The sequence below is a fragment of the Gaeumannomyces tritici genome (assembly GCF_000145635.1).
Source record: "Gaeumannomyces tritici R3-111a-1 unplaced genomic scaffold supercont2.3, whole genome shotgun sequence".
Lineage (NCBI taxonomy): Eukaryota > Fungi > Ascomycota > Sordariomycetes > Magnaporthales > Magnaporthaceae > Gaeumannomyces > Gaeumannomyces tritici.
The window spans coordinates 4234372-4261962 of record NW_008804547.1 but is presented as its reverse complement, the minus strand read 5'-3'; the positions used below and the strand labels follow the sequence as shown (position 1 = coordinate 4261962).

Sequence of the window (27591 nt, the reverse complement as noted above, 5' to 3'; positions counted from 1 at the left end):
ACCTGAGAAGGAACTTCTCTGCGAGATAGCCATCAACTTGTCTTTTGCTTCTCCCGCCGGCAAGGGCAGACGAGCGATGTAAGATGACGTCTCACGGGCCCTGGCCTGGTGCTGCCCGATCATCATGGGCGTTTTCCTAATTCCCGTCTGTTACATGTTGCACGTCCAGGAAGGTCAAAGAAAAGACGTTTAAGGATCGATGGACAAACCCTGGTAGTGCACTCACATGGTTGAACGCACCACCCATCGGTCGGTACACATCAGTGCACATTATACTTGTTCAAGGAGAATTTTCACAAACGAGGTCTCCATATCGTCTGCCCCAAGATCAAATGATGATATGGAGCTGCCATCCGAAATCCTAATACATGTTGCATGTCTCAGCCAGTCAAGGACTGTGCTCCGTGACAATGCGCATGGGCAAGAGTGCTCATCTCTCCATCAGTCACCGTACCTAAATCCTCAATATCTATGTTGATCCCGGAATGACTCCCCTTCTCAGCAGTAGCCCCCTGTCGAGTACGTAAGTGCCCGAGACATGTGCCTATGACCTATAGCGTCCTCTGGACATCGGTTCGGTGAGGAGTGGAATAAAAAGACAAAAAGAAAGCGGGCGAGAGGGTGCGCGAGGGATGAGTGAGCTTCCCCGTCGGACAGTGCCGAGACCTAAAAACGGTCGACCGTCGCCTACAACTGAGGCAGTCCCTGGTAGAAGCTGCCCCCCAGAAAGAGACAACAGCGGGCGTCTTCAGCCCTTGGCGCTGCCGATAGGCATGGCCCCCTTGACACAGGTAAGTAGCAATGTAGCCAAGACACACCAGACCCCCAGAGCCTAGCCTCCTCAATCGCTCAGCAACCCGTAGACAACAGCAGCCAATACCACTACGATCCGCTCCATGACCTGGCGTGTCTGTAAGCACTGATCCGGACCTAGATGGCGCAATACGGGACATATTGTCAGCTGCTATAGGAAGTTAGACCATATACATCATGCTCTCAGGCGAAAGAAGGACCGAGATCCTCGACTGAGGGCCGGATTTGACGATACTACAAGTCCCCAACACAATGAAACCGTCACACAGCCGTATAAACAACGCACCCTCTAGATTTACCAACGCCAGTGCAATGTCACTAAAAAACCCTGTTCGAGTGGTTGTCTGTCTAGGTGATATGTTCACCCAGGTAGAGCTAGGTACAATGAACAGGACCAAAACCTGCCGCCATCGGCCGGCAGGCAGGTAACAATCCGATGCCGATAACTCCTCGAAAGACCCAAGCCGAATGACGACGCGCCCGTTTGATTTTGCGGAAGAATCGTGTCTCCGTCCTTCATGTAAGTTCATGTCCATTGGGCCCGCTTTCTTTCTTTTTTTTCTTTGTTCCGGGGGTGATGCAGCCCCCTGGAGGGGTACTTAAAAAGAGACAAAAGCCATTCCCCCAGCCATGCCTTCCGTCGCAGATGAAAAGTGTTGATTTCCCGTGAGCCACCACGCCAATCTAGAAATAGAAACGCGAAAAAGAACGACAAGAAACGAGCGGGACAGGCCACAGCTTAGTAGCCGTAGGCCTTGAGGGCCTCCGCCGTCTTCTCGTCGACAGTGGCGTTCTTCTTGGACTCGGAGACCTGGCGCTGCGCAAGCTTCTTGCGCTCGTAGTAGGCGGCGCCCTTGGCTTTTCTCCGCTCCTCGAGCCTAGAAACAGAGTCAGTCGTACTGTTCGAATTGCTGTGCTTGGGCAAAGGCAGCTAAGGGAGAGCAAAGCTGCGCCCCGACAGCCCAGCCAAGGCGCGAGGCCGAGCCACAGGATCGTTTGGCACTGCTTCCGCAAAGAACTCCCAAGATGGAACTTGACATACCTGGCAACGACATCCTGGTACTTCCAGCCAACCTCGTGGCTCAACCGACCGACAGTGCAGTACTTGCGGCCAGGCTGCAGTCTGAGAACACGGAGGGCCTGAGGAACGACCATCTTCTTCTTCTTGTCGTACGGGGGAGGAACACCCTCGAAGACCTTGAGGCGCTCAAGGGCAGCAGCGCCACGGGCGGTCTTGTGGGGGATCATGCCACGGACGGCCTTGTAGAAAATACGGGAGGGAGCGCGGAAGTGGAAGGGACCTGGTAGGTGTCAAGAGTCAGACCAAGTCGGATCCCAGCAAGCGGTCGCGATGGCCGCGTCGGCGGAATGAATTTCGGAGTGTCCTTACCTCCTCGTGTCGGGTTGTACCGGGTCATCTTGCGTAGGTAGGCGTGGTACTTGACTGTATAGTGCCAACATGTCAGTTTCACTTAGTTCCCCTATCATCGTCTCTGCCTCGCAGTGGTCGAGAATAGCGCCGCTGCCCTAATTGGTGGTGAGGGCACAAGTGAAGACACAGCCCTGGTGATCCATCCCGTACTGCGCGGTAGATATCGGAGGAAGGTTGACACGTACGCTTAGCGCGGAAGAACTCGCCGGAGATGTTCAGGGCCTCGCAGCGGACAACAACGATCTTCTGACCGCTGAGCAGCTGCTTGGCGACGATGCTGGCCAGGCGGCCCAGCAGGTGGCCCTTGCCATCGATGACGACCTGAAGACGAAAAAAGAAAAGTCAGCGACCCGTCGCGGGTGGGATGCGCGCCCGGGACATGCGATGCCGTGCCGCCCGTCCACGATGTTCCTGTGTCTCTTTTCGGTCTCGGCCTAGCTCGGTTCCATGGTGCATTGTCGCCGCCCGCCATGCTGGCCGTGTGTGCATGTGTGTGTCGGGCGCGTCTTTCGGTGGGCAGTTCGGGTCGCATTTGAAGTCGCGGAGGGTGGATGTGTGCCCGGGGCAGGATCCCGCGGCACATCAAAGCCAAGCGTCGGAGATGATCGACCGAGAGTGGCATCGGGTGCCAGAGGCCGGCAAGCCAGAAGAGCCAGGCAGAAAAAGGACACAGGCATCACGACGGGCGGCCCCAAGCAATTTCATGTCCCAGATGGCGGGCAGGACACCGCGGGCGGGAGGATCAACTCACAACCGGCTCGAAGCTCGACATGGCGGCGACGTTTGGTGGCCCGGAAGGAAAGAAATAAGAAGTCGAGTGAGATCAGAGACCAAACTTCGTGTCGGCGACGAAGTCTGCGATTCTGATTCCCAAATACTTGACCGTTGCGGTTTGTTGGTTTAGACGCTGGCTGCTCGTCCACTCACTGGCAAAATTATTATCACAGTCGCTCCCGCCTGTCCGGCTGTGCTGTGCTAGGGCTACCCAAAAATCGGATGGGGCAAGCGACGGGACCGGGCGGGGCCTGAGGCATAGTAGGGCTAGAGTGACCTTGTCAGGTGATTACCACTTTGGGTCCTGTGGCTGGTAGCTTGGCACGGACCCCGTGTTGCTCCTAGGTGTGGCGCCCACCTTCAGGGCCACCTGTGGAGGGGTTGCACATCCATCCAGCAGCAGCCACTCACTCGTGCCACTGGCCGAAGCCCAGAAGATTGACCGTCACCTGGCTGGGATGGTCAAGACACTCGCATCCCCGCCAAGGCTTTACGGATCTGCATGTAGATACATAAATCCGGGGGGAACGCAGGCTCGTGGAGCGGATGGTGGGCAAGCGAACTGTTGCACAAACAAAGAAGCCATTTGGTTGGACGATGCTGCTCTAACAAGCCCTGATCATCCATCCCACCCCGGCCCATCGAGGCTCATCGCGACAACATGGGTATACTTTTGCTGCTTCGTGCTGATTGAGCGTTTCAATGAACCCATCAAAACCACATACGGAGTTGCTTGCAGCACACATGAATATGACGATGCCGTACAAATTCCAGTCTAGAGAGCTAAGCCCGGGTTGAAAGTCTAGTCACAAAACCGTCGGCTGAGCTGACGATGTATCTGCCGAAAAACACCAAGCCTGCACTAGAGTTGGGCTCCTAATACAAATAAACCAAAACAGAGCGGGGTGGCGCGAAGAAGGAACACCGCTTGTATGACGTAAAAATGAAAACTGCCTGCTAGCTTGTCATGGCGGCGAGGCTCACCGACCGGTCCTGTCAGCTTCGGGCACCATCTGGTCCGCCTCAGACAGAACCCCCTGCACATCCATGACCAGCTCCTTTCTCCTGGCCCTCACAGTCTCGTCACCGCCCGTGTCGACCTCGTCAAGCTTGAAGATGACATTCCGCAGGATCGTCTCGGTGATCTTGAGATACTCTTCTTTGCGCTTCTTCTCATCTGCCGGGGGGTTCGAAATAAATTCGTCGGCCACCGGACGGAGGTTGTCGTTGAAGTTCATGGCGATCTTGTTCAGTGTCTCCATGGCGCTGCCAGGGGCGGCCGGGGGATAAGTGTACTCCTTGGGTGGCAATGGAGTCCTCGGGGTCCTCGGGGCCCTGGATGGCGCGGGAGAGTGCGACCTGTTAGCCGAGCCCGGCCTGAGGTCGATGGGGTCAGGGATTCCCAGATTCGCGTTGCTGCCGCGAGGGCTCGTCTTGCTCCTCCTATCGCCCCTCTTCCCGCTCTTTCTCTTGGACTTGGGCTTGGATTTGTCGCCGTCCACGACGATTATCTCCTCGCCGGACTCGCTGCTCCCACCGCCCTCGACATCATCCGGGAGGATGGCTAGAACCTCGCTCTTGTTCTTGATTCCATAACGGGCAGCGGGCATTTCGTCTTCTCTGAGCTCCTTGCCCTTGTAGTAAAGTCTCAGCCGGTCCGTCTGCTCATCAGTGAGCTTCGTGATGAGCTGGATGCGCTCGCGGATGTCGATAGCCAGGACCTTGCCATCTGCGATGGAGTACGCAGGGAAATGCTCGGGGTAATAGACGTCCTTGAACTTGATCAGGATGATGTCATCATCCGGGATTTCAAGCGCCGGGTCGGAGCGTCCGACGCGGGTACTGCTGGCTGTCGGGTTGTCGTTGTAATACCGCGACTGGTCCTGCAAGTCCTCCGAGGTGATGTAGCTAAAATCTTCGTCTTGCACATCGGGCGGCTGTCCGTCGTGCCCTAAGCCAGAGCCGAAGGGCGAGATGGTGCCCCGCGGCCAGACAGACGACCAGCCATACCGAGATCTTCCTGAATCCATTTTGTTTCCGGCGATGTTCCTGTTGTGCGTGGCTCGTGCGGCAACAGTCGGGAGGGCACCAAGCAATATAACACCGGCGAGAGTTCCGTATACAGCAGTGGGAGAGAGGCCTGTTGTGGAGCGGATGTAGTCTGATGAGGCGTCGGCGGCCGAGGCCAGGCGGAGGACGGTCGCGTCGACGTAGGACTGGAGGCCGGGAGGGAGTTTGGGGAAGAGCGAGGCGGTCAAGTTGGCGACGTTGGCAAACGAAGCACCAGTGGATGCCAGGATTCCCTGTCCTGAAGCCACCTTGACGGAGTTTTGTCGTCCTCGCGAGGACGCTGATCGAGGGGATTCGAGTGAGCTGTGTGGGTTGATCACGATCCAAATGACTGGATGTCGAGGGCTCTCCTCAGTCGAGGGGGGGTCCTATAGCCTGACCAATTACTCGCAAGACTGCTGCGGAGTGACCATAGGGCGGAGATGGGTGAGTCCCGGCCTGCACGTAGGTGGGGGTTGCGCTGTTGGGCGACCTAGCGACAAAGCGCCTGGTACCACAAGCAGCAGAGAGGCGAGAAACAAAAATGGTAGCAAAGGGGCTTTGCCTTCGGGCAGGCCGAGCAGACACGACAGACGAGTGAGGGCGGCGTGGGGGAGAGGCCACGAGGCAGTGCGAGGGAAGCGGGCTAGTATTGGCGAGGGGTTCGACCTTGGAAGCGGACACGGCAAGCCCCAAAATGCGCCGGGGGTTCTGTTATTTTTTTCGTTGCGGCCCGGGCCAAAGTGTTTGAATGACGGCTTTTGGGCAGAGATGGTCAGCCACTCGAGCCGGATGGATGGCAAGGCCCAGCAGATTGTGGTTTTTTTCTGACTGGGTCTTTGGGGAGGTTGTCGCTCTTCTGTTGGCGGCAGTGGTCTGAGTGGAGCCACGAACGAGGAAAGGCTCCAGCAACTTGGAACGTGCAGGGAAATCCCAGTTCGCCCTATGGAGCGCTTGGCTGGAGCCAGGCTCGGGATGATGACACGCCGCCATCAAAACGCCCAGATCTCTTTTACATTTGGCAGGCAAGCCACAGCGGCGCTGCTCCCGTGATCTCATCACCCCTTGCCCTTTGCGTGACAAGTGGTCCTGTCTTGGTTTTCATCCACGCTTGAAGCCTCATTTTGTCACTTCTTTTGTCGCTTACATTCACCACCAACAAGGTGATTTCTCACTCGGTGCGCGACCTGCCATCTCAGCCAAGATCAATCTCGTATCATTCTTCTAATTGCAGTTGGTCACGCGTTTGCCCTCATTCATCTCGGCATTCCTTTCAGGAGGCCCTTAGGTAACCGCCGCATTGTTATTACGTATGGTTACTGAACGCCAGCTAACGCAGTAGTATTCATGACTCGGCCAGGCTGTGCAAGGCGAGCTGTGGCGATCGGGCTGGCAAGAGTGCCACAGGCGAGGTCTTGATTCAACTTCGATGGCTACTTTGAGATCTTAATGCATGCCCACAAGCTGGGCATGGGCGGCGTGATCCCATGCCCAATATCGATGTGCATATGAATGCCGGCGCGCTAATGTTGTGCGCCAGGAGGCTTCGAACCCGGGTTTCCCTTGCCTTCCAATTGATGACAGCCTTCATGTTGTGCTCAGACGCTGACCTGAGGTTGGGCCGTCGCCATTCCCGGTTGGAATAGCACCAAATTGGCCGCTGCCGGTAACGTCATAAGGGGGCTAAGGACACAAGACCGGGATAGGAGATGGCCTGTGGCTGTATTTTGACCCTCAATATTTGTGTTGTATCTGTCCGACTATCTGACTGTTCCACGTAGTGCGAGTATATTGGGCAATCAATTATGAAGTCGTTTGGAATTAGGGCGCCACTGGTGATGGCATGAAATCGAATGGGAGGAAACCCGCCAGTGGTTAGCAATCAACGACATTATTAATCCCTAGTAATCCGAATCCACACGGATTCATACCATCCAACCAGAAGTCCCAATCAAAAAGTGCGGTGCATGCACCCATGGCTCGCGGCGGTCACCCAATCTTGGCTACAGCGTTGTCTCTCGCCCTGCCCGTCCCTCAGCAGCTCGGGCAGTCACTTCCACATGCGCTGAGCGAGCACGCCAACCAGCGCATTGCCGACGTCAGAGCTCCACTGTATATAACCCCCGACAGAGCATTCACCCCTCCTCGAGCCTCCCCGCGTTCCGGCTCTCCACCCGAGCCAACCCCAAACATCCCATGATCTCATCCTTCTTCAGATCGATATTCACTGGCAAACCATCTCTCGCAATGACGGAAGCCGCAAAGACCAAGGCCCAGCAGCTGATCGATGAGAATGCTGTCATGGTCTTCAGCAAGTCGTACTGCCCCTACTGCACTGCGACCAAGCGCAAGCTGACGGATCTCGGCGCCAAATTTAACGCCATCGAGCTGGACAAGATGGGTTAGTAGAGCTCCCCCACCCTCCCAATCGCATGCCATGGCCGCATTAGTGTGGCGGCGGTCGCGTATCTTGACTGACACGCCCTCTTTCCTCTGTTCGCAGGCGACGGCAGCGCCATCCAGGATGCCCTCGAGGGGATGACGGGCCAACGGTCCGTGCCCAACATCTTCATCGCGAAGAAGCACATTGGCGGCAACTCGGACCTGCAGGCCCTCGCGAACCTGTCGACCCTGCTCAAGGACGCCGGCGCTTTAGAGTGAGGGAGCTATGCGTGCTCATATCGCAATCGAATGGACGCTGCAGCGTTCCACGAAACCTACATAGACTTACCAGCACCACCCATGGCAGACATGGCCGCGGGGGAGGACCGTCCCTTTGAGCGGTAGACCAACCTGTGGGGAGGTCACATAGATTTGCCGTCGCGAAAAGGAGAACAAAAAAACGCGAAATAGCTACGTCCAACTCTAGACACGACCACTTTTGCGCAAAAATACAATGTGGAGGAGCCCGGAAGTATCATGCAGATATCGTGGCCTCAGAGATACTCGATCCCCTATAAGAGGCGGCGATGGGTCAGGAACTGTCCCATGGCTGGTCTTTAATATACATTTTGCCGGATCCTTTTTTCTTCGTCGTGGAATCATACAACTTGAGACGCAACGGTTCCAACTGGGCGCTCGACAAACTCCATGATGCCGTCAACAATGCTTGCGCGGGCAGGCTCGCTGGCCACCTTCTTGCCCCCAAGCCAGTTGAGCCACAGAGCGCGTGATACTCTCTCGTCGTCCACTGTGCCAATCAGCTCCCTCTCCCGCTTGGGACTGCCGTCCGAGTAGATGATACCGAGCTTGCCGTCACCATCGCGGGCCAAGAGGAGCTCCTTGGCCTTGGGCACCTTGCCCCTGTTGAAAGCATGGCGGAACTGACGGACAGACTCGCCGAACTTGTCCTTGACGGCCACGCTGTCGGCGCCGCCGTCTCCCTGCGCCTCGTTCTGGATCTTGTCCGAGCGCGCCTGGATGGCTCTCACAAAGCCGTCCCGGAGGTGGTGGAAGTCGGTATCCCTGACGGGCAGGATCCGGAAGGCGGAACGAGCGGGGATGCCCTCGCGGAGCAGCTCATTCCACACCTCCTCGCTCTGGGCGGGATCGAGGAGCGCCTGGCGCAGGTCGTCCTTTTCGTTGGCGATCAGCGTCGTGGCTATCGGGTTGATCCGCTTCACGAGCCGGGCCTGCAGGGCGGCGATGTCGGCCGTGGCCACGTAGAAGCCCACCACATAGACGTTGATCGACAAGAAGCTGACAGAGCGGGTTCCGAGCCCGACCAGCGTGTACTCGGTTGTCTGCTCCGAGGCCAATGGGTTGACAATGGCCGTCGCCGAAGCGGGGGCGGGGGCGGCCGACACCGGCCGCAGGTTGATGGTCCTCGGAAAGGTTGGGACGGTCGAGTTCCCCGTCGGGACGATCTCGCGGCCCTCCTCGTCGCGGACCACCACCTTCCGCCGGGCGTCGGTCAGCAGGGGGTCGTTCGGCGGCAGGGTCGAGTCAAGCTTGGCGGGCTTGTCGAGGGCCTGCTTGAGCTTGACCGAGGTGTAGATGAAGGATACGACGCCCGCGATGGCACCGGCGGTCAGGAAGTTGCGGCGCATGCGCTCGTAGTCCTGCTGCTCCTGCGCCAGGCGCCGGTGGCTGAGCCGCTCGACCGCCCGGCCCGACGAGCTCTTGGCTCGGTTAAGGAACGTCCTCCTCGGGGCGCATCCCAGATGCAGGGAGGGCTGGCGCGGGAGCTGCCGCAGGGCTTGTTGGCGGAGCATTTTGAATTGGGCAAGATGCAAAGCGCGACGACGTCAATGGATCACGGCATGGGGTCGGGCAGGTCCGGTATTTTGGACTCTAAAATCGTGCCGCCCAGGCTGCCGGGTCGGTCGGGGTATGGATTTTTTGTGGCCTGAGCTTCGCATTGCATTGGGAAACACACGTCATTCGATGGATCTAAGCATGCAAGGAATCTCGTTGGGAAGTTCCAACTGCATGCCACGGGAGCTGCTGCGGGGAGCACGGTAAGGTGGTCAGTGCGCCTCGAGAGCTTGAGCAAGGGACTACAACGGATGTTCAATGTTACTGCCCCAATCAAGGTGAGCGGGCACACTGATCGGATGAGATACCTTATTTGGTCAGAGCCCAACAGCACCACTGAGCACGCAGGTCTCGTGGTTTCTGCCTGAGTGGGCTGTGACAGAGATCAGGGAATCTCGTGACAAAAAAGGATCCCCGCTAGCTGCTTTTTAGCAAACGGTCCCGTCAAAGAAAAAAAGCTCAGGTGTTGATGGGGGCCGTTGGAAATATGAGAGCGCTACGAAGACCAGTAAGAACCAGAGTTAAAAATACCAGGTGTGCTGGTGTGCGAGGCTTGCAGGTACTACGTAAACCCCTGGCCCCGCCCGTCATTCCGTGTGCCGTCGAAGATGGACGGCTGCACGGCGCGGAGCGATTCAATGTTATCTCGGCCGCGGCCTTGATTACTTTACAAGATGTTGCCCGCGCCTTGACTCACAATGTGACGAGAACAACTCAGCCAAGGCGACGCAGCCAAGCGCCGGTCCACCGTGGCGGCCAACGAGCGATCTCGGACGACTTGAGCAGCGGCATCAGTCGGTGCTGCTGGCGGTGGGGTCGGCAGGTCGGGGCTGGCGACAGACCGGCCGCAGCCACGCTGCGTGAGTGAGGGTGCGGCGCTGAGCGTCTGATCCGGCAGGTGGCCGCCCCGTTCCCGTCTGAACTGTGAACGCTGCATGCGACAGGGCCTCCTCCAGACGCTGCTCGACTCAAACTTTCCGTCAGGACTTTCGCAAGTGGCTATGCGGGGTCGCCGTGGCCACATTTGAGTGTTCGTCTCCGCCTGCGAGTCGGCCGTCATGCAGTGTTTGTGGTTTGGAATGACATTCCCGTCCAGGGTCTCGGAATGCACCCCCAGCTGGGCGCACGTGGCTGCATCACCGAGTTTTGCCAGCCGGTGTCTTTGATTCATGGGTCGGAGGAGGGACTCCCTCGGTGCACGTGAGGTGTCACTGGGAGACTGTTTTCACCCTTGGAGGGTCGGGAGACCTCAGCTGTGCTGTGTGTTGTGTGCTAGGTATGTGATGCGTGTCTAGGTGCTTGCTGTGTTGGGTTCTGCGTGCCGTATTAAATGCCTTTGTATCCGCTGTCCGCGAGAAGACACCGCGTGCTTTCAGAATCGCTTTGTGCCAGCGTTTCGACCAGACTCTGCAGCTAATTTTGGACTCCCGCCCACTAAGTGGAGTGCTGCGTTGCACCAGAACGAGGCTGAAAGCGGCAAAAGAGCCCCACCTCGCCGGCGGTCCCGTCTCACCTTCCACTGAGCCCTTCCCAGCACCCCAGCACAGCACAGAAGCCCAGCTGCGGTTGCCGTGCCCAGGTCCTGTCCAGGTCCTGCCCATCACACAGCCGCATACAACTCAACCACGCAGCTCAACCACGCAACTCAACCCAGCGACTCGACCTAGCGACAAGAACCCAACGCCGGACTCGACCTCTGCCGGGCAGCAACCGCCCAGAAGCTCGAAATCTCTGGCTAGACAGCCCCGTTTCCGCCAGTGGAGCCCAAACTGGTTTGGGCTGCTCCCTTGTTGAACTGCGTGGTCGGACTCACAGGCGTGCGTCCGTGCCGACAACCTTGGCCTCGACCCGTCCTTAGTTGTCTCCCGCGAGCGGGACCCCGCTTGTGTCCTCCGTTGGAATCCAACTTGATGTACCTGCTCTCAACCGCCCACCAACCTCCGTCGTGTTTTTATCCGCCTAATCCTACCTACCGCCAAACCACATCTCGCTTTGACACGCGCTTCCGCCGCGCTTTTGACACTCTTTCTTGCCCGCTACCTGCCGCTTCGTCCCTGCGACATCCGCACAGGTTCCTGTCGGCCGCTGGCTGTGATTCGACTGCCTCGATTGGCCCCCCTCCCTACGCGCGCAAACGAGCGATAGAATAAGCATCGAGAGCTACTCCCCGGCATCCCGTCCATCACTCATTCACCCCATATCCCCCCGATCCAGCTATCTGGCCCCGACCATTGACGTCCCGTCGTATCCGACCATCGACACGAGCCATGTCGTCCGTCACCGGACCCGGGCCTGGGCCCGACGCCCCCCAGGCTGGCCTCGCGACGCGACCCGAGAGGAGACAAGGCCAGCCGCAAGCGCCATCGCTCGACGCTATTGCGACGCAGACGGACGCCCGAGACTCGCGGTCTTCATCATCAACTAACTCGCCGGCGCCGAACGAAATCGAGGAGTCTGACTTCTACCTCGGCTCTAACGACTCGCAATCATCGCTCGGCGTCCCCAACCTCCAGGACATGCAGGTCACCGACGATGTCAATTGCCTGCCGCCCATCAACCGCCTTCCCAACGAGATCCTCATCAGCATCTTCTCCCGCCTGGCGTCCCCGGCTGACCAGCTCCGCTGCATGCTCACCTGCAAGCGCTGGGCTAAGAACACGGTTGATTTGTTGTGGCATCGCCCCTCGTGTACCAGCTGGGAGAAGCATTCGATGATCTGCCAGACACTCGGCCAAGAGGCCCCATACTTTGCGTACCCTCACTTTATCAAGCGCCTCAACCTAGCCGCCCTCGCCGACAAGGTCAACGATGGCAGTGTCATGCCCCTTTCAGGTTGCAACCGTGTTGAGCGCCTCACCTTGACGAGCTGCAAGGGCCTCACCGACTCGGGCCTGATCGCACTGGTCCAGGACAACAGCCACCTGCTGGCGCTTGACATGTCGTCCGTCGACCAGATTACCGATGCCTCCATACTCGCCATCGCCGAGCACTGCAAGAGGCTTCAAGGCCTCAACGTCTCGGGCTGCACGCGCATCTCGAATGACAGCATGGCGGTCCTTGCTCAGAGCTGTCGCTATATCAAGCGGGTGTGTATCCGTTGCGCTGGCTATTATAGCTGCCACGTTTTATTAGCCGTATTTCGCTGACGGGTTGTGATGGAACAGCTCAAACTCAATGACTGCAGGCAACTTGGCGACACGGCAATCCAGGCTTTCGCAGAGAGCTGTCCCAACCTCCTCGAGATTGACCTGATGCAGTGTCGCAATGTTGGTAACGCTTCGATCACTAGCGTTCTGTCAAAGGCCCTGTCACTCCGCGAGCTTCGCCTTGTCTTTTGCGACCTGATTGACGACGGCGCATTCCTGTCACTGCCGAACACCCGATTCGAGCACCTACGCATCCTTGATCTGACGTCGTGCTCGGCGCTGACCGACCGCGCCGTCGAGAAGATCATCAATGTAGCACCGCGTGTGCGGAACCTGGTTCTGTCCAAGTGCAGGAACATCACGGACGCTGCTGTGCATGCCATTGCTGAGCTTGGGAAGAACCTACACTATGTGCATCTAGGTCACTGTCACAACATTACGGACGAGGCTGTCAAGAAGCTAGTGGCCAAGTGCAACAGGATCCGGTATATTGATCTCGGCTGCTGCACGCACCTGACCGATGACTCGGTGACCCAGTTGGCAACGTTGCCTAAACTGAAGCGCATTGGTCTTGTCAAGTGCTCCGGCATCACCGACGAGAGCATTTTTGCCCTGGCCAAAGCGAATCAGCGCCACCGCCAGCGCCGAGATGCTCAGGGAAACCCCATTCAGAACTCGTATTACAGCCAGAGCAGCCTTGAGCGTGTTCACTTGAGTTACTGCACAAACTTGACATTGAAGGTAGCCATCCTCCGCCCCTTGTCTCATCAGTGGCCATACTGCTCCCAAAATCGTCACGGGACGCTAACCCGGAGAAAACAGGGTATCATAAGGCTTCTGAACTCGTGCCCGCGCCTGACCCACCTCAGCTTGACTGGCGTGCAGGCCTTCCTTCGGGAGGATCTGAGTGCGTTTTGCCGCGACGCACCACCAGGTACGAGGAAATTTTGCTAGGTTCTGGACGTTTAGTCTACATTCGCGGGAAGCAACTAACGGTGATTATCGTCGCTCTACAGAATTCACGGAGCATCAACGCAATGTATTCTTGGTGTTCTCAGGCGATGGCGTCAAGAATCTCCGGCGGTACCTAAACTCGCCCACCTTTGCGGACCTCCACGAGAACAGGGGCCCCGCTTTCCAGAGCAGAAGGCATTCTCTGCCGGGCGGCGGGCCCCTTGTTCAGGGGACGAATCACCTCCAGGCCACCTTGGACGCGTCTTTTGATGCTGAGGAACAGGAGCCGGATGCGATTGACGACGACGACGGCATGGAAGATGGGGACGGCATGGTTGTTGATGCACAGCCCTTTGTCAACAATAACATGCCTCTCAACCCTGGTATCCCGAACAATTTTACGCACTACGCCATCACAGGCGTTGCTGGCCCGGCTCAGCCGCCTCCGCCGCCCCCGATTCCAGGAGCGCCTGGACAACAGTTCGCTCCAGGCGGCGTCTTCCCCGGCGCTGGCTTTGGCGGGGCCGGGTATCATCATCATCCCTTTGTGGTCTCCGCGGACAACAACGCGCCTGCACCTCCTTACTCTCATGGAGCGACTCTAGAGGCTGGATTGGCGGGGCCTTCTTCGGGCATTTCTGGGTCTGGCTCGAGCGCTGCACACGCCGGGCAGGGGCACACGCACGGCGACCTTGGAATATCGACGTCTTCCACGGCGCCTATCCCTCGTCAATCCGCCTCGGGGGCCGGCTCTTTGGGCTCTGGTGCAGGGCCAAGCACGGCGCCCTTGCAAAGCATTGCTGGCCTCGCCAGCATCCGCGAGGATACGCCAAGCGAACTGCCGGATGCTGAGGGAAGTCCTGTCAGCTCCAGCGGTAACACTCCTCCGCACGCCTGAGCCAGTCTTTCCCCGCTGCTCGGCCTTCTCCCGGTCCCGGAAAGCCTTTAATTCTCTGCACCTTCAGAGATATTTCGGTACAACAGGGTTGTTGCCGTATTATCAATACGTGTATTTGTTTTCTCTGTCTCCTTTCTCGGAAGAGCCACCCTAGACCACGGGCGCTTCCGGCGGATTTGTTACCGGCACAGATTTCCTTGGGGTTCATGGGAAGGCACCGAAAATCGTTCTTGTTGAGCATTGTCATGCTTGTGAGGCTGTGGCTCTTTTACCACATTTTCTCACCGTCTTTTGTTGTTGTTTTGTTTTCCCCCTCTCTTGCATATTCATTAAAACTGGCTTTATCCCCCGCGTCTGTTGGCTTTTGGTAATCGCGCGTGCTTTCAAGAGAGACGCTGCGACTCGATTTGGCAGAGGCGGATATCATCAGCTGCAGCATGCGCAAAGGAAAGGATAGATGTCTGTATACGCCATGCGGGCCGGGTAGTACTGATTTTTGTTTTCAGTTTTTTTTCCCCTTGTTTTGTCGATGGCATATAAATGTGGCTGCGAGGCTTGCGCAGAAGAGAGCCGGGTTTTTACCCCCTAAACGAACGTTTGCCAGGTGTCCTGTTGGTGTTATTCTATATTTTCCCGTGGTATAGAAGGTAGCCTTGTGCTTTGGTCTGGGCTACACCGAAGGGAGCCCCTCTGGTGCAAAGGGTCAGTCCCATACACGATGAGTAGGGTGGTTATGCATATGTGCATATTGACGAAGCAGCGTCTTGGCGGCATGGTTAGGAGGTAGCGAGAGTATTACTGCATCATATTCAATGTCAGAATAATGTTTTTTTTTCCTCAGCGGCATGTCCGTCACCTGGTTGCCGTGCTCGCTTGAGCACGCGAGGGTACAAGTTGGGGAATGGGAGTAGGTATACGAAGAGGGAAAAGGGGCCCAGAGGGAGTGGGCTGGCCAGGAAAATGGCAAAACTTCACGACCTCATGCGACCGGATTTCCCGATTAGGGAATCCCTTGAGCAGCTGGGTATGCCTGATACCTTCATAGGTACGTACATGCACCCAAGGCACATCGTGCACGCACCCATATGCCCGTCATTTTCGGACCAACGCCAGCGAGCGGTCCCAATTTCTTGGCAGGGGTGGCTGAGGGCGTCGTCGTCGCGTCGGCAGCGCGTTGGCGTGGAGCTGCAAGTGTGGGGGCAGGAAGGAGCTTTCTTTGGTTTGGCACTGCCTCGCCAAAAGCTTGTTCTTGCCAGGTCGTTCCCCCCCACCGCTGGCAAAAAAAAAGAGAAGGCAAACATCGCTGATGCCAGGGGTGCCAGGCTAACCTGGCTCGCCGAAAAGGGCCCCGGCCGGAGCCCCAATATCACCACGCCTGTCCACACACCATCTCCGGACTATGAGCGATATACAAACGTGCTGTTACGCCTCTACACCGCCCGCTAATTTCAGACGCCGGCCCTGACCTCGCCTGTTTGCGTCACCCGCCCACGCCCACGTCCCCCTCGCCCTCACCATCGCCCATGCTCACGCCCTCGCCCTCGTCCACGCTCACACCCAGACCCTCCACAGCAATCCGGACCAGAAACAGCGGCGGCGGTCCGCGGGCGCAAATGTGCCTTCTCGCTCCCGCCGCCGCCGACTCGTGCGCCAGCACGAGCCATGGCTTCCTGGCTGGCTTGGCTGGCCACCTGCTCCCGGCTCACCGACTGTGCCTGCCTGCCTGCCCAGCAGCCAGGCCTTCCCCTTCCCGTGCCTCCCCGCCGCTCTCCTCTGCAGCTTTCCGACCAGGTTCCTCTCACGTCTACCCGCCCCGTGTCGCTTGGTGCGTACCGCTTTGCTGCATGCATGTGCTTTTCATGTCGGCTACGTAATGGGGTCGGGGAGGGCTTGCTGTCGCGGGGGAGGAGGAGGAGGCCTCCCTACCCGGATACACGCTCGCATTCCATCCTGCTGTGGCCCCCGCGACGCGGGCTTGCAGACCGGGTCGCTGGAACGGGCGGTATTTCTCTCTCTCTCTCCCCCTACCTATCCCCCCGGGCTGCTACTGTTGCATGCCCCCGCTCGCTCGGGCTTGATCGGCGCTGAACCTCTGCTGGTGGGCAGCCATGGGCCGGCTGTTGGCGTGTTGAAATGACTGCCAAGACCTTCCTTCGCAGCAGACGGGAGGTGACACTATTTTGTGTTGAACCTTTTCGCATTATCACGTACCAGGTAGTGTGGGGATGTCCTAGGAAGACTGGAGTCGCTGGCGCGTCAAGAGTGAGACGGCCGTTGCGCGAATTTCATTTCCCTGATGGGAAGCTTCAGCCACCTATCCCCGTGATGGACATGAGAACAAACAGTATTTGTTCGGCGGTGGGCTCTCCCTCGAGAGTATAAAGGTTGCTGGGACGCCCGACCCTTGATGCCCTGACTCTTGGGGGGTTCTCTACTCTCGTTCCTATCCCTTTTATCCCTCTTCCTCCCGCTCCCGTTTTCTCCTCCCGTTCCTCTAGCCCCTGATCGTCTTCCCTGCCTCGTCCTGGGCGACGGGCCTACCTATCTCTCCCTCGCCTCCCCCCAAATGGATCGCATAGAACCTTCCCAGCCCGAAACGCCGGCCTCGCCTGTCCGCCAGGGGATCAAATGGCAGCCCGCGGACGAGGAGGCCGGCCAGGGCCAGAGAGGGCGCCCGACACTGCGAAGGGCGCACTCTCGCGGCTCCATGTCGATCCATAGCGCCCATTCGAGAGCTGGCTCCATCGATCCGTCTGCAGCTATCCCTATCCAATACCGCACACTGTAAGCTCAATCTTGTCTCGATGGCTCTCCCACGGGGCATTGATGCCCAGGCACCGTGCCCAAACAAGATATGGCAGTTCTACAGGTCCCAGGGACCAGAATCGTTTGAGATGTGGCTTTCAAATTCCTCTTTTTCTTCCTCTTTTTCAAAAGGCCATTCCCACCGGACTTACAATTCCCACCCTGGGACATTTCCTAGCACTGCGGTTCTGTGTTGGCTTGTGTGTATGCGGTGTGACTGTTCTAACCGTTCTAATGGTGGCTGCTTAGATCCATCGATGTCGAGGACTACCAGGCCAACGCTTCGCAGTCTAAAAAGAAAGATGCGGTGGCGACAGGTAAGATATTCTTATGCCAAGCGATATCTGATGTTTGCGGGAATATCCAGCCCCCTGAATGTGGGGTTTAAACGTAGCTTTTCTGACGCTTTATTCCCCTTCGATGACTTTAGATCTTGCGGATCTCGAATGGCACACGATCGCGGTGGACGAGCTCGTGCGCCGGCTTTCCAGCTCTCTCAAGGAAGGCCTCTCCGACGACCAGGTTCAGCGGCGGATTAAGCAGTATGGCAAGAACGCGCCCACGCCGCCGCAGACGCAGCGCGTGCGGCAAACACTGGGTTACTTTTTCAAGGGCTTCGGTCCCATCCTTCTCGCGGGCTCGATCCTCGTCTTCATCGCCTGGAAGCCCCTGGGCGACCCTCCCCAGACGGCCAACCTGGCGCTGGCCATCGTCCTGCTCGCCGTCTTCTTCATCCAGGCCGGCTTCAACATGTTGCAGGACTGGTCTAGCTCCCGCGTCATGGCCTCCATCAAGACAATGCTCCCAGACGAGTGCCTCGCTATCCGCGAGGGTGTCCAGTGTGACCTGCTGGCGCAGGACATCGTGCCTGGGGATGTCGTCGTCATCAAGGCGGGGAACAAGCTGCCGGCCGACGTGCGTTTCGTCGACGTCTCATCGGATGCCAAGTTTGACCGCTCCGTTCTGACGGGTACGGTTGAAGCTCTGGAATATTGGTCCCTTTCGCCGCCGCAAGAGCTAACACCAACCATCTGCCTTAGGTGAATCTGTCCCTATATCCGCCTCGACCGACTCGACCGACAGCAACTACCTCGAGACACGATGCATAGGCCTCCAGGGCACACACTGCGTGTCGGGGACTTGCCTCGGAGTTGTGGTGGCTACGGGAGACATGACTGTCTTTGGCCGGATCGCCAAGCTCACGAGTGAGCCGAAGAAGGGCATGACCACCCTAGAGAAGGAGGTGGCCAACTTTGTCTGGATCAGTAAGCAGGTTTCGAGTTGTTTGGGACGTCCATCCGCCAAACTACACACTAACGCTGCGTGCGACCTCCAGTCTGTTCGATCATGTTGCTCATGATAATACTGGTTATTGCTCTCTGGTAAGCCAAAGATCCCTAGGCTTGTCAAACATTGGGACAGGTTTTCGCTAATCTTTGGCTTGGATTGAAATTAGGGCCGGTTGGCTGCGAAAAGAACACCCTAACTGGATCAACGTACCCAACCTCATCGTCAGCTGCGTGTCCGTCGCTGTGGCTTTTATCCCCGAGGGTCTGCCGGTGGCGCTCACGGCCAGCTTGACCATCAGCGCCAACATGATGCGCAAAAACAAGGTCTTGTGCAAGTCTCTCAAGACGGTCGAGACGCTGGGAGCAGTCTCTGTAATCTGCTCGGACAAGACGGGGACATTGACGCAGGTGAGTATTCGACCAAATGTCACCCCCAATACACGTACGACTGATATTGCTGGATACTGACACTATCTCAAAGAACAAAATGGTGGTCACGGAGGCGGCTGTTGCAGGCCAGATTATGACGGCACAAGAGGCGCTGGACATGCTCCTTGCAAACCGCGACGCCTCAGATCTGGCAGTGAACGCTCTGGAGCAGCTTCGGACGGTGGCTGGTCTCTGCAACGCAGGGGAGTTCGACGCGGCCACGCAGCACCTGGAGCTCAAGGAGCGCCGGGTCCGAGGAGATGCCACCGACCAGGCCATCCTACGCTTTGCTGAGAGCCTCGGGTCCGTGGCCGAGTCGAGACGCTTCTGGCACACACGCTTCGACCTGGCCTTCAACAGCAAGAACAAGTTCATGATTCGCGCCTTCAGCAATGCCAACCGCGCCGGGCTCGCCGACGCCATCCCCACCAACACCTGCGCCATATTCGAGCCGGGCGACATGCTCCTCACCATCAAGGGCGCGCCCGACGTCCTGCTTCCGAGGTGCTCCCGCTACGTGAGCAAGTCTGGCGCTTCCATCTCCCTGACGCCGGCCATGCTGGAAAAGGTCGACAAGATCAAGAACGACTGGTCGGCGCAGGGCCGGCGCGTGCTCCTGCTGGCCCACAAGCCCATCTCCCGGACCTCGCTCAAGAACCCGGTCCAGTCCTCGGGCTTCGAGCGCGAGATGACGGAGCACGCCGCCTCAGGGCTGACCCTGGTCGGCCTCGTGGCCATCGTGGACCCCCCGCGGCCCGAGATCCCCGACGTGGTGCAGACGCTGCGCTGCGCCGGCGTGCGCATCTTCATGGTCACAGGCGACTTTGCCCTCACGGCCCAAGCCATCGCGCGGGAGTGCAGGATCATCACGAACCCGGACAGCGCCGTGGCAAACATCTCGGCGCTCTCGCGCGACACCCCTCCTCCCGCGGCGCCGGCGCCGGCTGGCAAGCACGTCAGGGTCGACTCGGACGCCGCGCCCCCCCTGTCGATGTCGATCGTGCTCACGGGCGCCGACGTGCAGTCGCTGCTGCCGGCGCAGTGGGACGCGCTGGTCGGGTCGTATAACGAGGTCGTCTTCGCGCGCACCACGCCCGAGCAGAAGCTCCGGATCGTACGCGAGCTGCAGGCCCGCGGCCACGTCGTCGGCATGACGGGCGACGGCGTCAACGACGCGCCCGCCCTCCGCGCCGCCGACGTCGGCATCGCCGTCGGCGGCGGGTCCGACATCGCTATCGAGGCCGCCGACATGGTCCTCCTCGACTCCTTCGGCTCGGTCGTAGAGGCCGTGAGATATGGACGAACGAGTAAGTCTCTCTTCTGTTATGCCCATACCTTTGGTGTCTCTACCCGATTTTCTCGGACTCGCCGTCGTCTCAGGGGCGGCTATAAAGCTGACGCCACGACCTCACAGCATTCGACAACCTGAAGAAGACCATCGCCTACCTGCTCCCGGCTGGTAGCTTCAGCGAGTTCTGGCCCGTCATGACCAACGTCGCCTTTGGCCTTCCGCAGATCCTGAGCAGCTTCCTCATGATCATCATATGCTGCTTCACCGACAGCCTGGCCGCCACGTCGCTCGCGTACGAGAAGCCCGAGGCCGATGTGCTGCTGCGGCCCCCGCGCCGCGTCGGCGTCGACCACCTGGTAGACTGGAAGCTGATCGTGCAGAGCTACGGCGTCGTCGGCATGATGGAGACGACGGCCTCCTTCGCCATGGCCTACTGGTACCTCGAGCGCCAGGGCATCTCCTTTTCCCGCACCTGGCTCGCCTTTGGCGCGCTGCCGCCCGACGTGGACCCGCAGTTTTACGCGCAGCAGCTTAAGGTGGCAAGCTCGATATACTTTGTGACCCTTGTTGTTATGTAAGTTTTCCCTTTCCCGTTTTCTCCTTTCCGGTTTCTTTTTTCTAACACTCCTTCTTATTATCCGGATTAGGCAATGGTTCAACCTCCTCGCCGTACGGACGCGCACGCTCTCCCTATTCCAGCACGCGCCCGTCGGCAACAAGGAAACGCAGAACCTATGGCTGTTTCCAGCCGTAGCCTTTTCCCTCGTCATGGCCTTCTTCTGGCTTTACGTGCCCAGCCTGCAGGCCGTCATCGACACTACCCCGGTCCCCGTTGAGTACTGGTTCCTGCCCATGGCGTTCGGCGCGGCTATCCTGCTGCTCGACGAGGCCCGCAAGGTCTGCGTCAGGACCTGGCCGCGCGGCTTCCTCGCCAGGGTGGCCTGGTAGGTGGGAGGACAAGCGTGGTGGCTTGTATATGGGTGGGATTTCAAAGTGGTGGGAGGAGGTCTGGCTTTTGTTAATTGTTGGGCGCGTCCCGATCATGGCCGTGGTAATTGTTTGAGGCTGTAGTGTTGTGAGTTTATCCGTATATGGCCCGGAGTTGTACATTCTTAAAGCAACAAGATTGCTCTATTTAAAACACAGTATTTATAATTCATATTGTTAGAATCTGGTCTGTGTGCGCGTGTGAGGCTAACGGAGGAAGGCCAGAAGGGGAGCACGTAAGTGCAGTCCCACAGCGCGCACCGATCGCGGGATCGGTAGCTATACCCAAGCATCGCCTGCTCTACCCCTGTTAGATGGATCACTTCCTCCTTCCCACATGGATCTGCGGTTATCCCTCCCTATTAGAGACGATCGTCATTTACCACCTTTGAGGCTAAAGTCGGGGGAGTCCAGCTCCAAGTTGACGGGAGACTTTCAACAAAGGAGAATGGGTGATATCAAAAGCGGTTCTAAGCGGGGGAAAGAGCGCGTTGAAGGGTTTAGGTCATACATGTAAATATTGCGCTACTCCGTCTTGGGTGTCACGACCACCACAAAAACAAAACGGCGGTTTTGCATAGGAGGTTCTAAAGATTAAGTGAACTTGTCAGTGCCGTAAGCTGTCCTATTCTTATTTTTTTCCTGCTATCATTCCTATTGCTATTCGTATTTTCTCTTTCTTTTCCTTTTTATTTTTAGTAGTTCCGTACTTACTATTCCTATTCATATTCCTCGAAGGAACTGCCATTTTCTTTGTAGTGGGCGTGGGTCTGTTTCCGGGTGTACTCCTATTGTCAAGTGGAGTTTAAGCATGATGCGCATCGTTCGGAAATCTTCGTCACTGCCGAAAATTGAAAAAGTATAACGCCATAAGTGATCTCATACATGATCAGCACCCACTCTGTGCTCGGGTATCTATATGTACAAGTACCTCTTGTTGTTTTCTTTGTTAAAAAGTGTCATAAACCCCAAAATAGTGGTAAAAAAGCCGTCAGTGACCAGCCTCGCCAAAGGGGTAATTGAACTTGAGCAACCCATTTAGGCCGCCGACCCAACCGTCGTCGTCGTCGCTGATGCCCTCGACGTCGGCCTTGCCAGGAGCGCGGATGACACAGGGGACGCCGCCCCTCCAGGAGCCATCGCTAGAACGGCCGACCGTCTCGCCCTCGACGTGGACCTCCATGCCGATGCCGACGCCGGCGCGGCGTTTGCCGTCGATGCTGACCTCGAGCTCGCGGCCGCGGTTCCTGTCGCTGAGCCGCAGGGTGACCTTTGTGTTGAGCGGCAGGACCAAGGGCCGGAAGCTGAGGCTGCGCGGGCAGATGGGGGTGATGAGGAGGGAGCCGACTAGCGGGTGGATGATGGATCCGCCAGCGCTGAGCGAGTAGGCCGTCGAACCCGTGGGCGTGCTGATCAGGATGCCGTCGGCGACGGCCTCGGTCAGGAAGTGGTTGTTGAGGTAGATATCGATGATGGCGAGGTGGGGGTGAGGGCCGCGGTGGATGAGGAGCTCGTTGATGGCATGTATGCCCGATGGTGTCGCCCTGTTGTAGGCAGACGAGGGGTAGGGCGAGGCCGAGGAAGGAGGCGGGCGCGCCGCATTTTCGTCGTGGTCGTCGTCATGGTGGTTTTGAGGCTCGGCGGTCGAGGTGGGCATCAGCTGGCTGTTGATGTTGACGCCGTGCTCGTCGTAGACGCCCACCTTCAGCCGATGTCGCAGCAGTATCTTGGAGGTGCGGCTGGGCCCCATGCTCTTTCCCGGGTGGCCCTCCCAGCCCGATGGTGGGTGAGGGGATGCATCCTCGCCGATGCGGGAGACGGTGGGTGTGGGCGATGAGGCGCCGTTGCCCAGGACGCCGGCTGCCGTCTGCGTGTGCGGCGCGTACAGGTCCTCGACCTCGACGCCGCTGCCGCTCATGTAGACCTCCCTCCAGGCGCGCTTGTACTCCTCAAACTTCCACTCGCCCAAAAAGCCGACCGACCCCATACTGAAGGAAAGAATAGGGGGCACGCTGGCCTGCAATGAGAACAGGCTCGCGGCGCGAAGGATGGTGCCGTCGCCGCCGAGGGTGGTGACGAGGTCAATCTTGTTAGGGAACTGGAGGCTTGGGTCACCGCCGCTGGTGGTGTAGATGGGGAAGGGCAGGCTCTCATGGATGGCGCTGGCGATGCGGCTCTCGAAGACGAGATTGAGGTTGGGGTAGTTGCTATGCAGGTGCTTAGCGAAGGCGACGGCCGAGAGGGTGACCTGCGGGGCGTGTAGCTTTGGGATCAAGAGAATATTGCGCGGCGGCTGGGGCCAGTGCAGCAGCAGCAGCGACGAAGCAGCCCTCTCTTGGTACTTGGGGATGATGCGGTCGGGGAGCGCAGACACGTCACGGATCTCGAGCCTGGGCCGAGTGGCGGAGAAGTGCCGCCTCGACGGCGCCCCTGGCGCACGAAGCTCGGAAGCGCCCAAGCTCACGGGTCTGCGGCCATGGCTAACGGTTGAGCCACAGCGAGGGGCCCAGACGGCGGGGCAGCCGAGGAGGGGCCGAGAAAGCAGCAACGAGCTTGAGCCCACTCGGAGGTATGGCGGAGGCCGTGGAAGCATGTCAAGATGTTGGAAGCAGCGGGGTCTCAAGCTGGGTGTTGGGTCGGCTCAGGGCGGGCCGAGCTACCATGGCATGTGCGTCATAGCTGGGGGGCACCCTGTTGGCAGCACAACACAGGACAGGCGTCGCTCTTGACTGGCAGGATGATAATGACGACTAGAGGCCGCAGCGGATAACAAGACACACAATTCGGGGGGAACTGGAGCTAGCGATCGGTCGTTTGGTCTGGCTGTTGTTTGCTGTCGCCTTCTGCTGTTCCCTCTTCTTTTTTTTTTGGACGGGACGTTGCAGACAGACCAAAACCAAAACCGCCAATGAACCTTGTCCAAGCTACCTCCAGCCACTCGGGCCGTGTGGGGAAGCCCCACATTTGATCGGTGGTGGTGCAGGCTGGGGTGGGGATGGCGCCATCCCGCGCGCTCGGCATTTCTGTTGCAGCGAGCATTTCTAAGCTTCAGTTGGCAGCGTCGGCACTTTCGTCGGAGAGAATGCGACAATGCGGGCTTGCGGAAAGAGTATGTGGGTAAATACGTAGGTGTTTGAGTACATGGTAAACCGACTCTATCTGCGCACGCCAGAGCCATCCCTTATTCGACAAGGCCCGCAGATTCTCTTCCTTGTCCAAACCGAGCTCAGCTTGCAAGAGTCAGCAGACCAGGTGGTGTGGCACGTGCGCAAAGCCAAAGTTTAGCAGCGATGACATGCCCGTGTATGCCCAATGTCCACGATGACCCGACAGCGCCATGCGGATGACACTCGCGGCGGTTGAAGGACAGCACAGCGTCTGCCCTGCCTAACGCCCTCTTCTGTTTCCAGCTCACCGCCTGCGGGCTGCTCTGTTGCGCAATCCAAACGGGCCCACGAACAGAGGCCAGACCGAGTGTTGAGGTATGTGTGTGTGTAGCGCAATGAATGCGCCATGCCGTTCCTGAGAGATGGCCCAACAGCACTGTTGCTTGGCGTTGCAGGCTGACCATAGGTCTCTTTGTCCAGCTCGGCCGCCGCAAACGCTTTTGACAACGGCCAACGCCCGGCCGCCGACCATCAACGCTCGCCGATGCCAACAGCATTCTGCCTTGCAGCACGACACCTACCGACCGAAAATACGGCAGACTCAACGCTGCTCTGCCCCGCGCACGCGACCAGCGCAGCCGCAAGACCAGCGCCAGGGGGCAGCCTCGGCACCCGCCGCCCCACCTCCTCGTGCCTTAGCTTTCTGCCTAATCCGCGCCTGGCCTCGGTCCCTTCCTGGTAGCCCAGCTGCGAGTATCGTAGTTGGCCTCCGGCGCCGCCGGGCTGACCTTTAGGCCCGGCTGACATCCACCTTATCTACTGCTGAGCGGTTCGTCTCTCTAAAGCCGCAATCTATTCATCACCTCTGGCTTCTTCGCAGGCTGTCTTCGTTGCTCACCTTCGTCTCTGCCCTCCGCAGCTCTAAACCCCTCCGGGCCGCCACGTCTGTGTGTTCCCGCCGCCGCCGCCGCACCACCCGAGCCTACCGCCGATCAGCCGGAGCGAGATCTTGACCTCCCCCGGTCCCGCATCCCCGCAGCCATGACGACGGAGCTGCGGCAACGCGCCAGGCCGCCGGCCCAAGCAGCAGATGCGCCTGCAATACCCGCCCCGGAGCTAAAGCTCGACTCGGAACATCCCGCTGGCGAACAGAAATATGGCCGCGCAAGGCAGATGTTTAGACAGGTCACATTCGGTCTCTATTTTGCCGCATGCGTTCTTGGGTATGTCCGAGAAGAGGGGTGGGGCGGTTGAGATGCTGGGGGTTCCGTCGAGACTGTTATATGCCATCTATTCATGGTGCGCCCGCTGATTCTCGGCCCCTTCCAAAGCATAGCCACCGCCCAGTTCATCGGCGCACCGCTCTACTGGATCAGCCGTGACTGGTACTACGCGTACATGGCCGTCACCAAGCAATACTTTGGCATCACCATTACCACCATGACGAAGTGGTGGGGCCCTACCATCATTCGTGTTAGCGGCGATGCCTCTGTTGCTGGCCAGATCACCCAAGCCAAGGACGGAAGGGTCGAGTTTGGCTTTCCCAAGCGCCTGGTCCTGATCGCCAACCACCAGGCACGTTCCCCAAAGCTCGAGCGTGGGAGGATGGGCGTCATCGGGCAGTGGCATGTTTATTTTCCGTGACTGAAGGCTAACGTGCGTACGTGTGTCTTGACATCTTGACAGATCTATACAGACTGGCTCTATCTGTGGTGGGTGGCATACGCCAACGACCCGCAAACGCACGGCTGGATCTACATCATCCTTAAGGAGTCGCTCAAGTACATACCCATCATGGGCACTGGAATGATGTTCTATGGGTTCATCTTCATGTCGCGCAAGATGGCCGTCGACCAGCCTCGCATGGCCCACCGTCTGCAGAAGCTAAAAGTCAAATCTACCGACCCCAACACGGACCAACGCTCTCTGAACCCCATGTGGCTGCTCCTTTTCCCTGAAGGCACCAATGCCTCGGACAAGGGACGCATCAAGTCGGCCCAGTGGGCGGACAAGATGGGTATCAAAGACCCCCGGCATCTACTCCTACCCCGCAGCACCGGCATGTACTTCTGCCTCAGCGAGCTCAAAGGGACTGTCGATTACGTCTACGACTGCACAGTAGCCTACGAAGGCATCCCGTAAGACCTGCCCCCCATCCCGCCACGCATTGTCCCCCTGCGCACCCCCGCTAACCGCCGGCTACGCCCCGCCACCGCAATCCACAGTCGCGGTAGGTATGGCGAGGAGTTCTTCACCCTCTCGAGCACCTATTTCCAGGGTCGCCCTCCAAAGTCGGTCAACTTCTACTGGCGCCGCTTCCCCGTCTCCGAAATACCTCTGGCCACGCCCGAAGAGTTTGAGGTTTGGCTCCGCGAGCGCTGGTACGAAAAGGATGAGCTCATGGAGCAGTACTATGCCACCGGCCGCTTCCCCCCTCTCGGCAGCAGCGGTTTCCTGGGGCCCGACGCCGTCGCCGACACAAAAACCGACGGGCCCGGCTTTATCGAGACCGAGGTCCGCAACCGAAATCCGACAGAGGTCCTCCAAGTCTTTTCCATCCACGGCACTATCTTCCTAGCATTGCATTTTGTGCGCAAGATCATGGCCCGCCTTGCCCTTCTTGGAAGTGGCTGATTTTACAGGAAGATATCATGATTCTTGTGTATGTAGGGGGGTCCTTTCCTTTGGAGTTCGGTGTCTCGCGACCAAGGACTGCGGAGGGTCACTGGGGGTTGATGAATCGACACCTCGGTCCATGGTTCGGAGGTCTGGGGATTTTTTCTTCGTGTTCTGCCTTCTTATTATGCATCATTTTATAGCCTCCTCGTCGGGTCCCATCGGTCCAGAGTCCCAGACCGGCGGTTGTCCCATGTCTCCGAGTGGTTAACTAGGTAGCTTTATGGATTCGTGATACCCCACTCTTCTTGTTCCGGTAGCCTTGCTGCCTTGGTAGCATCATTGGCAACATCACACTATCCTGCCCCGCATCCCTCTAGGCGAGCAAACCGGCCCCAATACCATGTCCGCTCGGTACCTTTACGGCCAAGCTCCTAGCAAACAAAAAGCAACGAGACGAAAATATTGAGACCTTAGCTTCATTATGCAGCCTAGACTTATTGATCGGTGGCTTCTTACCTCCATTTCCATTCCCGGCTGCGCCACCACCTCCCTGCCGGCGGCAGCGAGTGTGATTCACATGATAGCATGTGCAACCCACACGAACCCTTACAGATACGGGCGAATGTTGTAGCCCTCTGAGATCGCCCTCCCCTGAGTGGCTAGCAGTTTTCGTGGGCCTGGCCCTTGGGAACCAGACCCATCACGCTCCTGGTTGGGCTCGATACCACCAAGCGCCCCCCC

General features: G+C 58.3%; 10 protein-coding genes across 10 annotated transcripts; 5 read left to right on the top strand and 5 right to left on the bottom strand.

Moving 5' to 3' along the window:
- Positions 1–1001: 1001 nt before the first annotated feature.
- On the bottom strand, positions 1002–3220 carry GGTG_06537 (60S ribosomal protein L16). The gene is made up of 5 exons (XM_009224356.1): positions 2997–3220; positions 2431–2566; positions 2204–2257; positions 1856–2114; positions 1002–1691 (listed from the first exon to the last, which is right to left on the bottom strand). The coding sequence occupies exons 1-5, from the start codon at positions 3015–3017 to the stop codon at positions 1553–1555; spliced, it is 609 nt and encodes a 202-aa protein (XP_009222620.1). The 5' UTR covers positions 3018–3220; the 3' UTR covers positions 1002–1552.
- Positions 3221–3999: 779 nt separating this feature from the next.
- GGTG_06536 (BAG domain-containing protein) lies at positions 4000–5502 on the bottom strand (the record flags this gene model as incomplete). Its single annotated transcript, XM_009224355.1, has 2 exons — positions 4000–5392; positions 5477–5502. 2 exons carry the CDS (start codon positions 5500–5502, stop codon positions 4000–4002), a joined length of 1419 nt encoding a protein of 472 aa, XP_009222619.1.
- A 1377-nt stretch (positions 5503–6879) lies between these two features.
- On the top strand, positions 6880–8087 carry GGTG_06535 (glutaredoxin-C2). The gene is made up of 2 exons (XM_009224354.1): positions 6880–7469; positions 7572–8087. Exons 1-2 carry the CDS (start codon positions 7265–7267, stop codon positions 7727–7729), a joined length of 363 nt encoding a protein of 120 aa, XP_009222618.1. The 5' UTR covers positions 6880–7264; the 3' UTR covers positions 7730–8087.
- On the bottom strand, positions 7830–9388 carry GGTG_06534 (hypothetical protein). The gene has a single exon (XM_009224353.1). The coding sequence runs from the start codon at positions 9280–9282 to the stop codon at positions 8110–8112; it is 1173 nt and encodes a 390-aa protein (XP_009222617.1). The 5' UTR covers positions 9283–9388; the 3' UTR covers positions 7830–8109.
- A 337-nt stretch (positions 9389–9725) lies between these two features.
- GGTG_06533 (hypothetical protein) lies at positions 9726–10670 on the bottom strand. The gene has a single exon (XM_009224352.1). It carries the CDS (start codon positions 10494–10496, stop codon positions 9993–9995), a length of 504 nt encoding a protein of 167 aa, XP_009222616.1. The 5' UTR covers positions 10497–10670; the 3' UTR covers positions 9726–9992.
- Positions 10585–15160, top strand: GGTG_06532 (SCF E3 ubiquitin ligase complex F-box protein grrA). Its single transcript, XM_009224351.1, has 4 exons — positions 10585–12411; positions 12490–13212; positions 13294–13405; positions 13488–15160. The coding sequence occupies exons 1-4, from the start codon at positions 11593–11595 to the stop codon at positions 14321–14323; spliced, it is 2490 nt and encodes an 829-aa protein (XP_009222615.1). The 5' UTR covers positions 10585–11592; the 3' UTR covers positions 14324–15160.
- Positions 15161–15846: 686 nt separating this feature from the next.
- On the top strand, positions 15847–16197 carry GGTG_06531 (hypothetical protein; the record flags this gene model as incomplete). The annotated part of the gene is made up of 1 exon (XM_009224350.1): positions 15847–16197. One exon carries the CDS (start codon positions 15847–15849, stop codon positions 16195–16197), a length of 351 nt encoding a protein of 116 aa, XP_009222614.1.
- Positions 16198–16889: 692 nt separating this feature from the next.
- GGTG_06530 (hypothetical protein) lies at positions 16890–21085 on the top strand (the record flags this gene model as incomplete). Its single annotated transcript, XM_009224349.1, has 9 exons — positions 16890–17107; positions 17378–17445; positions 17559–18098; positions 18169–18393; positions 18465–18510; positions 18585–18825; positions 18899–20153; positions 20261–20711; positions 20785–21085. 9 exons carry the CDS (start codon positions 16890–16892, stop codon positions 21083–21085), a joined length of 3345 nt encoding a protein of 1114 aa, XP_009222613.1.
- A 412-nt stretch (positions 21086–21497) lies between these two features.
- On the bottom strand, positions 21498–23993 carry GGTG_06529 (NADH kinase POS5). The gene has a single exon (XM_009224348.1). The coding sequence runs from the start codon at positions 23715–23717 to the stop codon at positions 22116–22118; it is 1602 nt and encodes a 533-aa protein (XP_009222612.1). The 5' UTR covers positions 23718–23993; the 3' UTR covers positions 21498–22115.
- Positions 23994–24206: 213 nt separating this feature from the next.
- GGTG_06528 (1-acyl-sn-glycerol-3-phosphate acyltransferase 2) lies at positions 24207–27149 on the top strand. Its single transcript, XM_009224347.1, has 6 exons — positions 24207–24606; positions 24712–25060; positions 25151–25454; positions 25563–25806; positions 25918–26369; positions 26457–27149. The coding sequence occupies exons 3-6, from the start codon at positions 25273–25275 to the stop codon at positions 26863–26865; spliced, it is 1287 nt and encodes a 428-aa protein (XP_009222611.1). The 5' UTR covers positions 24207–24606; positions 24712–25060; positions 25151–25272; the 3' UTR covers positions 26866–27149.
- The last annotated feature ends 442 nt before the right edge of the window (positions 27150–27591 follow it).